Source organism: Papilio machaon, chromosome 5 (assembly GCF_912999745.1).
Source record: "Papilio machaon chromosome 5, ilPapMach1.1, whole genome shotgun sequence".
Lineage (NCBI taxonomy): Eukaryota > Metazoa > Arthropoda > Insecta > Lepidoptera > Papilionidae > Papilio > Papilio machaon.
This window is the reverse complement of record NC_059990.1, coordinates 1498319-1511067: the sequence shown is the minus strand read 5'-3', so window position 1 is coordinate 1511067 and position 12749 is coordinate 1498319. Positions and strand designations below refer to the sequence as shown.

Genomic DNA, 12749 nt, shown 5'->3' with positions numbered 1-12749 from the left:
CAATCCTACACATCATTTATTAAAATAATATTGCTACATACTTAAAAAAACACGTTAAACACGACGATGGAAGTAAATATAATATTTTTATTACCTTATAATAAATATATTAGTGGATTATTCTTTTTTACAACGCACGATTAAAACATAAAAAAACTCACGGCTGTCATGTGAACTGCGTATAACCGAAGTCTATTAAAGTCAGGTAGAAAAATGCACACTAAATATTCATTCTAGAAAGGATTTTACTGTTTATTTTATACAGTTTTATGAAGTAATATGTAAAACAATATATTTTGAATTTCGATTGTTCCATGATTATGTCATCACCCAAAATATGATACCAACATAAAAAACCTACACAGATGTTAATCGCATTGCTTAATAAGGTAGTAAGTACAAAATGACTTTGGAATAAAATTAGACTGTAATATTTTTAAAGTGACTCGTTTTAAAATAATATCTTATTTTTACATGAAACGATCATTTAACGCCTAGTATGAGTACAGTAATGATAAATTTAAAAATAAAAATCAGACATACTTATTGAGAATCTTCGCCTTTTTGAAGTTAATTAAAAACATTTATTTATAAATTTAATTATATATGTGAGTAACCTTTATTTTTATTAAAAATAACAAAAAAAAAATAGATTTACTTAGATTATTTGTTTAATATTATCTTTCGTAACTTTTCAATTTCCATTCAATGCCAGTAGCAGAAAGCAGAAGTCATAATTGTTGACAGCTAAAAATAACTAAAGCATTCGTATGCTTTATCGCCTACTGCTGTTCTGCAGACAGGTGATGGTTTAATGCAGCCTTTATTGCGATTTACGTGTCCCAGCGTGTCGCCCACGCCCACGCAGCGTGGGCGAGCTCTAACAACGGAAGCACGTCATAATGAAATGCTGGTTCTCTTATGAAATCACAGCTTTATTATTTAAATTATGTTTTTGGTTTATTACAAAGGTACAGACAACTGCATAAGAATTTGCACTTTCTATTCTTATTACGTTTTAATATCACGTAAAGTATAAAATGCAATGTTTTAGTTTAATGCATGCATATGCGTACTAAAGTACTCCGAGAAATTATAATAGTCATTTTGTAGTGCTTGAAAAATCCAATATGTATTCAAAAATCTTAATTACAATCGTTTTAAATTTAATTATTTGCAAGCATCATTTCTACGTGGAATTAAACTGGTGACAAATAATGGAGAGCCGTCACCGCATACGTTTTCAATATTTGCATTACGATGTCGAGATCCATCGAGATTGGAAATCAACTCGGTGTATAATGGAATTGATTTTGTAGGAGCTTTAGCTATATATATCAATTTAAGCAATTCTTTATGTTGCAAATCAAATGGAATTTTAACGTAGTTAAATATAAATGATATAGTTTTAATGATAAGAGATTTAAAGTCATATGAAAGACATTGTAGTCAACTATAATATAGTATTGAAATTGAAATTACTTAAGTTTTTGTAAAATAAAACTTACATACCAGAAATGAAAGGTTTGCAGGCGACATTTCGTAGCTCATAAAAATTCTGCACGGACGAGAAAAGTGGTCGAGGAAGCGAGAACAGATTAATAATTCTTAAAATTCTTTCAAGTTTATAAACAACTGCCCTTATACCAGCTGCATTCGCCTATAAATCGAAAGTAAACTTACGAGATAAGTTTCACCACTACAAATTTGTTCAATACATCTTCAAGTTTGATTAATAATATGAGCTGTATTTTTGAGAAGTATCTTATCCATATCTTATAAAATTAATCAAGTCATCTCAATCTTGTTTCTTACAAATTCGTACGACTTGTAATAATTTTATTATTTATCACGGAATATGTTTATTTCATTAGCAAATATGTATAAATCGCCAGGCCTACATAGATACTTAAATCTAAAGACGTGGCAGTCGGATGTGACGCGAATTTGCGACCATTGCTTACATTTTTCTTATTTTAATATTATTATTTACCAAAAAGGGTTGTTTTGACATATTTAATCACCACTTCTACGGGACAGTTTTTTTACCTTACTCTTTAACATATTGAAGTAGTAATCAATTTATTTAGCCACGTAAGTTTTAACTCTCGATTTCCATAATGCATTTTTCACAAGACATCGAAGACAATAAATATATAAGTTTTATAGTGAGTTTATGGAGACGGTGCAAATTTACAGGTTTTAAAGTATGCGGGTATCCACGTAAACCTTTTTTTATACAGCCGTAAATTGCGGTATAAGGTAAAGTCAGACGTTTGTAACTCATGAATCTGGCCGATCTCTTCACCAGCAGCATACACATTACGATCACCTGATTACTTGCCTCATATAATTTGTTTAAGTGATTCATTCATTCATTCAATTAATATCAGTCTGCAGACCGATTTCTCGACCTACATAGAATGAATGCAGAATTTCCAATAATTTATTCTACAATTTTTTATATCTATAGCAGGTTCCATCACACAATTTCATCAAAAAAATATGCGTAACAACCTAGTTCGTTAGAGATAAAACAAAGTGTCTGAATCATATCTTAATGTATTCAAAAGTTATATTGTATCATATTTAATTTCGATTCTCAGATTTGGAAATGGTAAACTAATAACTTTGTTCTTCTAAGACCATCTTATTAAATTAACAACTTATAAATAACCTTGTTTTATTAATAATTTACAAGTAAATAACCTTTTCTTGTTGTTAAGCAGTGCGTAGGCTTTGTTAGTCTTCGTCTATAAATAGACTAAGCGCCTGCGCCATAGCCATTGCCTAGATTATGTCTAGAAATAGTGCTCGGCTGCCGGTCGCCCGCGGGAACTCGCTATGAGCGAGATTTATTGCTTACACAGAGCCAGGACTTTAATTCCTTATGACGGAAGTGTTATGACCTACGTCTGTTGCCAAGGTAAATATTTGTAAAATCTCATACTATTGTGGTCTTCTTTTGATTTTTAATTGTATTAGATTTTTTTATTCGTATGTATTTTCCTAACTACTCATCTAATGATCAGCATGCATTGCGATATAACATCATAAGATTACACTAGTGGGATAAGGTAGGGTAGACTACAGACCTTGGGCAAAGCGGCGAGGCACTGCTGCTTGACGTCCCAGACGAGCTGGTCCCTTGGGAACTGCAGGCTCTTCTGTACGTTGAGCTCAGGCACGTGCACGCGCACCAGCAGCCACCCCTCCCCGCCCTCCGAGCACTCCCCCTCCATTACGCTACGCCATCTGGTGACAAAAAAAAAACAATAAGCACATTTTCTTTTAAACTTTTTCTTTTGCCTTGCAATTATTATCGATAATTAAATAGTAAAATCGAATACCATTAGATGAAATCGGACTTTAATAAATTGTACACCATTAAATCAAGTAAAAGATGAACGATCAGGTGGAATTTCTTTCATAAATTCATGAAGTCATTCATTTATAGCATTGACAGTTGTCTATGGATAAAAAAGTTATATATTCTGTTGATACAGCTCGGAGTCATGTCGCCATCCGGCTACATTTCTCTGAAGTTTGAATTACGAATTCAGCAGCGAATGGCGCTAAACGTTTATCAAATCGCGCCTTCGGGAAACAGGCGCGTGAGTTCGCAAATAAAAGATGGCTGCCATTACCTTATCGGGAATGGAATAGAAAATATTCTGAACGAAATACCAAATATGGCATTGTTTGTGTGGCGCTAATCAACTCTAATTCGACGGAAAAAAAGAGGTTATTGACTTAACACAATGGAACTGTTGATTTACATAAGTATCGTTGGAATTTAAACGATGTGAAATTACAAATTTTAACATACCTACTTTAAAACAATACTTAATCCTCACGAGCATTTTCAAAGGAGGTAGTAAACCGTATTACGAAGTTCCAAAACATGATTAATACACAAAATATGAAAAAGGCACAAAAATAATAGACATAAGAAAAATGATCTTCAAAGTTTCTTATCAGTTTGAACTCTAGCATTCCAAGCTGTTATCTGGGAAACAGGTAACGTAATCTTTGAGAGATAACTTATCATCATAACACGAGGAACACCTGAGCTTGTGCCTATCATAACGGTGTGAGTGTCTAAAGCTTTTTAACTACGCTCATAATTAGTGTACAACATAAACTTATGCTTATGTTTTCGTGTCACTTACATGTTTTTATATATAGACGACAGATGGCGTTTTAAGTAAGTAAAAAAAATATTTATCAGAAGACTTTAGTCTGGAAAAACAATTGCAATGCAAATGTTTTTAACTATAGATATTGCACAATTATGTAGCATAGTTTGATAAAATCAACTAAGAAGTCAGTTTGGTAGTAAAGATAAAACAATTTAAATTATTAATTAAATAGGTTATCGTTTAGATAGTGATACAAATTGACAAACATAGCAATAAACAAGCGTACCGCAAAACAATTAGGGTCAAATAATGTTTGCGCTTAATTACAACTGTCATAAAGATGTACGAATTGATAGCAGTTGCTTTGTTGCGGTAGCAACTTGTTTACTGTAGTTCGTTGTGATTGATGCTGTTGCAGAAGTTTTCTGCATTGGAACATTTAATCTATCAAATAACAAAATACAGGAAAATCAGATGCAGAAGATAGATGGATTGTGTGATTACATCATAATTGAATTGTACGTTACTATAAAATACACAGTCTAACCATAGACGGTAAGAATAACAAAACAAAGATTACGTCAAAAATATCTTAGTAAGCAGTATCAATTCGATAGGAGATGAAAGCGCAGGGTTTAAAAGGCGCACAAATGTTTTAACACTTAATGTAAACCAAAATTGGTATAAACTGTAAAAGATCAAGCCTATTTATTACTATGGAATCTGGTTCTCAAATAAGACATGATGCAAGTTTATAACAGAACGCAATGCACTCCACGTCTATTGAACACTAGTTCAAATATTTACCCGGTCCGGTGTGCAGGTACGTCGCCAGATGGCGTCCAATGTTGACTTATGTTGCGCTTAAATCGTTCAAGATTAAGTTAACATTTGAACTGGTGTTACGGGCTAACACTAAATGCATTTTAAGTTAAAATAGCTGTGATTTTTAAATGCAATTAATGAACTAAGGTACAAATAAGCACATTAAGATGCATATTTAATTATAGGATTCCAATTATTCGTACTTTTTGGATTAACACAAAAGGTATTAATCGCGGAATGAGCATTGACTTACTGTTACTGTTGTTATTTATTTTTAAATCAACAGCTGCCAACAAGCTCTTATCAGAAGTAATCAAACACATAAGACTAGTATTAAATAGAAAAAACATTTACCATATTATATAAGTAAGTTAAAAGTTACGTAACTCCTTAAAAAATCCAGATCTACAAATGCGATTTAATATTGTGTAATTAGCAAGCGGTTCATCTGAAGCAGCTCAACGTTCAGCTATAATTTGAAACCTATTAGGTTTTTTACTGTCACGATGTAGTCACAGACTTAAAATGGGCAATTAACCCGATTCAAGCTATCTAGAAAAATGTATTCTGCGACCTTGCAAACCTGTTTTTATTTTCTACTGACGTCGAATTGTCTACGTCGTAAAATATCTTGCTTGTGTTATGTTAACTTTAATTTGAATCAATACTATTGTAACTACAAATTCATAACATTATATTATAGTTTTCAGATATCTAAGCAACTTTTAACATCACGCAAGTCGCTGCGTAGAACACAAATTTAGGTGTAGTTGGTAGGACCTTGGTCCGCAAAGATATTTGAAAAAGACTATACCATAGGTAGTACATACATTAATCGCAAGTAAAATAGATATAGATAATAAAATTTTATAGCTAAAATACGTGTTTTACATTTATTTTCCTGTTTCAATCTTATCCTTATTATTCATGCTTATTTTTCTTCGTATTGCATGAAAACGCCAGTCGTATGACTTATGTCGGAATTGAATACTTGCACGCAATTAAAAAGTTAATTTAAAAATAGAATGATTTCCGCGATTAAATATATGTTTTGCTTCCTTAAATTGTTGATTGCAAGCCTTCCTAATATGTTTTGATTATTTCCATTCCGTGTTATAGTTCCATAAGAGCGTCGGTGACTCAGGGGTTAAGCACTTGACTTGCAATCTGCAGGTCCTAGGTTCGAATCCCGCCATGTACCAATGTGTTTTGCGATTTTCGATTTACATGTGTACATTTACCAGGCGTTCTTATGGTGAAGGAAAACATCGTGATGCTGCACATATCTGAGAAGAAATTCAATGATATGTGTGAAGTCAACCAACCCGCACTTGGCCAGCGTGGTTGACTATGGCCTAGTCACCCCTAACTTGGGGTAGACTCCGAGCCTCTTAGTGGGGACGTATAGTGAGCTGATGATGATTTCCATTCCATGTTATTCATATAACAATTGTTAGCTTAATGATTCATGTGTTTCTGCAATTGAAATGCACTTTATGGCAATAAAATCACTTCAAAGTAATTCAATTATTCTTGACATTGGTATCAGTCTAGTATTTCCATTTTTCTAAATCAAATTTGTCCTAGGTACGACCAAATACCCTCTAGGTCCGACCTCGTCTGAAAAGTTCAAGTACAAACAGAATTGAATTATATTAACCTGGTATTGAAATATTAATGAGCATTTTGATATAAATTAGAAAATGATATGATACTGTTCTATTTGTTATTATTAACCTGCCATGTGATGCCAAAAGCAAAATAATGAGAAAGTTAAAATTTTAATTAAAACAAAGAAAATATTTTCCGTTTTAATATCAGCAACAGATAAAGTAAAATTACAGATGTGAACTGAGAATAGGCCATTTAGGTCACTTGTATAAAATATATTATCAATACTGCCACAGAACCAAATGGGACAATTCGTTATCAAAAAGTTTTTTAGAGCAGTGTGAGACGCGCACTGTTCATTTTTTAGGGAACCGGCAACGTACTCGTACAGATGTAGTTTTGTTGGCATATACAGATAGTTTTAGCGCTTTTGTACCATTTATATTCTTATTTACTCAATTGAATATGTTAATGCATGGCCGCTTTAACTTGGAAGTGCAAAGGGTGCAGGGCACCCGAGCGCCGGGCCCAGGGAGCGCTAACAAATGAACCTAATATTATTTAGGGGCGCCAGACTGATTTTCCCTGCGAGTTACGAAGGTCCTGTATTTATGTGTGATAGTTAAGGTTACATTGTGTTATCTTTTCTAGGGCGTATTCTTATATTTATTTGCCAATTGTTTTCGTTAATTTTCCAGCACACTTTGCACTGTTGTTCAGCTTATCGCTTGCCTGTAAACCAGTTACAATTATAAGTGTTTTGAACCCGCGTTTAAGATAACAGAAGTCGTTTACTTTGTATTTGGGTTAATTAATTGCTATCTAAAGGTCGCTTGCAATTAAATATTGAGTATGCAATTTCCACTGAGATGCTTCATTGAATCTCTGTTAAATTGCCCCATTTTAATGACTATAATTAATTAATTGGGAATTAGATAGATGCAATTTTTTCCATAAAAGAATCGCTGGTAGTTTATAAAGTTTATTACATTTTTCAGCCATTGTTTATAGATATAAAAATTGCAAAAAAGCACTTATTATAAATAAACCTTGTTACTTATCTTCCCCTAACTTAGTTACCGAGTTAAATAATAATAAAATCTATATATATAAAAGAAAGTCGTGTTAGTTACACTATTTATAACTCAAGAACGGCTGAATCGATTTGACTGAAAATTGGTGGGCAGGTAGCTTAGAACCAGGAGACGGACATAGGAACTTTTTTATCTGTGTGCATTTTTTTATTCCGCGCGGACGGAGTCGCGGGTAAACGCTAGTATATTCTACTTTGTAAAACGTCATTGACATCTCTAAAAACCTATCTTGAATCCAATTTCCTTAACGATTCGCGAAATGGCTCACCATTTGAGCCTCTCGACAAGAGCGAAAATAATTAAATTGTTAATTGCGTTGAAGAATAACAAAGAACCTGTTCGCAATACAATTTATTTCCATTGTTGCACGAACGAGTGTCTAATGGTCAGGGCGCAAGGTCCTAACCTTTCTCAGTTCTCACGTTTCTGTATCGAATATTATTTTATTCGAATACTTAACAAAACTCGCTTCTACTTGTATTAAGTTAAATTATCATTATTGGATTATCTTGAGAAACGCAGTTTCATTATTTTTCCAAGATCTTCTTGGAAAAATAATACCGGCGGTGTAGTGAAATAATACGTAGAAGTAATAATAATAAAAAGTATTCCTTTAAGTAATATTACGTTAGAGTCATTTATTCTTTTTTAAATAATATCAGCATAAATACTACTTTTTAACTTAATTTCTGCTTAATTTATTACTAATAGCAAGAATTATTAAACTAAGGAAAATATTGCGAACACCTTTTTTTATTCATTAGCAGTATAAAAAATAATTGAAAGAAAAACTTTTTAAAAAACCAGTTTTTATTATTTTCATGTTAATTAAAGGAATCAACAATTACAAAAATAAAGGCAAACACCTCGTGAAACGAGCCCGAGCCCAAACTTAATAAGAAAACAATGTAACAAAACAATAAACTAAATTAAAGCTTCTAAAATCAGATTCGAGTATAAATATTCCTTTTTCTTAAACAAAAGGAATAAGCAGCAATTTATGTACTGCACAGGATAAAAATTCCTAGAATCTCCGCGCTTGTTGAACGTCGTTTCATTTATAATAAATAAAACTTAATGTGAATCCCTGAACAGAAACAAAAAAATATCGACATCGGCTCTTTTGATTGCCACACGAGAGTTGATTTATGACAATGTACTCGTATAAAATAGTTTACCTTATATGCTTTAGTTGTACTACTAGTGTATTTGTGAAATATTTTTTGATATTGCTGTATAAAAGTTATAAAAATATCCATCTATTTCAACATAATGTATAGGAATTTTTATTTATAAATATGTACATAATTTGAAAAGTACTATTATGGATTGTTATGAATTATTAAACGGACAAAACCTTTGCGAATGTCACCCGCGCATCGGCAACGTTTTTGTTAAAGCTTACCTTTTAATTTTATTAAAACTCGATGGGTCAATGTGTGAATTGTTGAATAAATGGACGTAACCACATTAAATAAAATAAATATAAAAATAAACCTCAGGTTGGCTGAAGACGTTAAAAAAAACAATAGTGAACCATATCATTAAATGAGTTTAAAAGGAAAAAAACTACTATTTTATTTACAAAGTAACGTTATGTTGTTAATCAAGCATGTAAAATTGTCATGCCTTAACTTTAATAAGAAAACATATCAAGTCGTAGCTACTACAAAAACAAATAAGGCAGATAAGAGCTAGAATTATACTTTTTTACGCCGCAGAGCGTTAAAATTGTTACGTCAACAAACGGCCCAGTGCGGTACAGTCGCGGTGAAAACATTCTTTGAAACAGTCTTTCAAAAGGCGTCCGAGTGGCGAGTAATTATTTTGAGTCGTTATGTTGTAAAGTGACAAATATGTTTGAAAAATATTGTTGTTTTTGTTTCTCTTTGTTAGAATATTCAGGACAAAACCATAATGAAACGTTGAAGTCCATGAGTTTCGCAAAAAACTGAGGAAAAAACTGAAAAGGAAAATGTGTTAACGTTAATTTATCCACAAAAAAATTTCGAGTTTACCGACCTTTGGAATAATGGGAAAAGACAACAAAACGAATTCTCATGATCGGTATAAGCTTGAAAATATAGACATAAGCTTCGTTAAAAAATATATTCACTAACATTTTCCTTCATACTTTATATCAATTGCGGCGAATCGAATGATGAGGCAATAAAAAATATAAGAAGTTAAGTAAGTTCGATTAAAATAAATTGGTTTAGTTCAACACTAGTTTAGACGCTCTTTACGGGTCACAAAAAGTATTGTACTTTAAAGCAGAAATCTAAGGAAATTCCAAAAATAGACATGTCAATTGTTTTTTCAACCAAATCGAAGCATTAGAAATTTTCAGATCAGCCACTTATTGCCGTCAGTATCTTTGAATAAAAACCGTGTCCGTTGTCCGAAGAATTTGTACATATGGATCGGTTTGTAAGTGGTACCTGACCGCCTTAATAAATATTATCGAGTCAACAAAAAAATCAAAATTAATTTTTCAATAGTGTAGATGATATGAAAGAAAATATGAAATGCAATATAAATTCGATAATTCTGTTGGAATCCAAATCGACTTTTTATTATTGTAAAACTTTAATTTTATTACATATTTCACGTTAATAGAAAGATATTACGGATTTCCATTCACCACGACCTTGTCATAATGTATTTTACGTAAAAAGAAATCACGTGAAAATTTAAAAAACTGAACACATTTTAAATTAAAAAAAAGGGATAAAATTTTGTACCGAAAATTAACATAAAATTCCGAACAAGATATTATGCAAAATGTCAAGATGTTGTTATTAATAAAACTGGTAATAACTTATTCTTTAAACAACTTAAGTACAGAGACAAAATTGATGAAAATTTTTATCGTTTTCCGCCGCTCGTTACGACTAGACTTGCAAAATGTGTTACTGTTAATAATACTATGTCAAAAAATGATTTATGTTAAGCCTTTCAATATTAAAACGATACAAATGTAGCTAGCTACATACTACATGCTATCGAAATTTCCACAATGTTGACAACAATTTAAAAGTAAGACTAATTTTTAAATTGTATATAGATATCTTAATTGTAGTATTTTAGTGGTTTTATTTTATATTATTAGTAAATTAAGTTTTTAAAATGTAAATAGATATTATCATTATTATTGGAACTTTTTAAATTTTACAGTAGTTAAGTAGCATTAAGGAAACGAATGTGATATTAGTTTAAGTTTTATGTAATTGGTCTTAAATTATAAATAAAGAAATAAAGAATATCCCGCACCCCAGGTCCCTGACTTCGACCATGTTAGGGGAACGAGAGGGCGGCACAGCGCCGCCCACTAAAAAAAAAAAAAAAAAAGAAAAACTAATACATTGCAATGATTTATTACGTAATGATTACGAAGATATATGTACCGCATTACGAAGTCTCAACATTTAAAAGACGTTACTGTTTCATAAGAACACGCTAATTCAGTGGCCCAGCATTCCCGCCCGTACGGTGTGGGTGGGACAGGGCCTGATCGTACTACAGGAAGTACAACCTACAAGTTAATTTGGAAACTGACGAAAACATACACATTATACTAGTTTTGTTTCTACTTATGTAAGTATCAAATTGCATATATTAAATGTTACTTGATTTCAAACGCTTACTAAGTGTTTAAATAACTTTAAATTTGCGTAATAATAATATGCAAGTTACGCAGATTTAATCTCATTTGCATCATACAAAGCCTAGTGCTAAAGCGTAAAGTCTGATGTTAAGTAGCGACGTGGTATGGTATGGTATAAGGTGTAAAACAAACTTGAACTTATGACAATAATTTCGTATCAAAATCATTACTACATACTCATATTCGACTGGCTGAAAATGCATGTCTTATGGGTTGACAACGAGCGGAGAAAAACAGGCGGAAGGGTGTGCCTCACCCCCGAATCATCTTGTGTGTGGCGTTATCTAAATTTTGGCGCAGGGTCTCGTGCGAAATTACGAGCTGCTATAAAGTTTGTATGTGATTGTTGTATTTTAATATAACATAGAACGAATCGATTAAAATGCGTATAATTTAAGTTATAACATTAAATGATTTTTACCCTACTTTTATGACCTACAAAAACCATAATTAAGTAAGAAGAAATAAAATTATTACGATTGACCAATTATAGTTATTTGCCGTTACAAGAGAAATCATTATTAACTTTACCGTAAACTAACCCATTGAGCTTGTAACATAAAACTGTGTGACAAAATAAAAGCATTATATTAATTTATTCAATATGCATTATAATGTATAAAACTGCATAAGCTGTAATTATTTAAGTTATAGTTAATTATAACGACACACAGTTACTATAGCTGATTACTTAGAAAGAAGACTATTTTTTACTTTCTGCTCTATTCTGATCTAGTACGTAATTGACCCACTTTTTAGTGCCGATAATTGAAGCTCCAAATTTAATCGTGGAAATCACATGTGTCTAGAGTGGATAGTCACTCTTAACAAAGCAAAATCACAACAGCTTTAATGAGATTCCTTAAATGATTGTTGCGTAAATACTGGCACCTCATTGCAATCTGAATCTACAGTGTATTTATCTTAATTTTCATCTGAGTGTTGCATTGAATCGAACAATAGAGTTAGTTCAGCGGAAGATTAACTATGTTTTACTTGTGATATTTATCTTTATGATGAATGTTTTTGTACATCGATTTATGATAGAAATAAAATAAATAGATCAAATATTTAATCACTGAGTCTTTAATCACTTTTACAATTCGGTCACCACTTTTGTACTTTCGTAGGGTTTTTAACAAAATGGTTGCAAAAGAGTTATACACCCTAATTATCTGTTTCACTAGTAGTAATCTTTTTGCATTGAGCTGTGTAATTTTGGCCCCATTTAAATTGTAATAAATTGTAAAGAACTTTTAGTTCATCAAGCGTATGCCCTTCGATTTCGCATTTTTTATATATATTATATTCCGAAACATATTCTAAATTCAGTCGTAGCATTGAAATAGAGACCTTATTGTCATAACATATAGTATAAAATATGTTTCAAAATGGACATCGGTCATATTG

At 31.8% G+C, this 12749-nt stretch overlaps 1 protein-coding gene across 1 annotated transcript in view; it reads right to left on the bottom strand.

The window, feature by feature from the left end:
• Positions 1-12749, bottom strand: part of LOC106715650 (SH3 and multiple ankyrin repeat domains protein 3) — a 124997-nt gene that overhangs the window by 55385 nt on the left and 56863 nt on the right. The window contains exon 2 of the mRNA XM_045677975.1: positions 3096-3255. Coding sequence (XP_045533931.1) covers positions 3096-3242 — 147 coding nt within the window. The 5' untranslated portion in view covers positions 3243-3255. The remainder of the gene's footprint in view (positions 1-3095; positions 3256-12749) is intronic.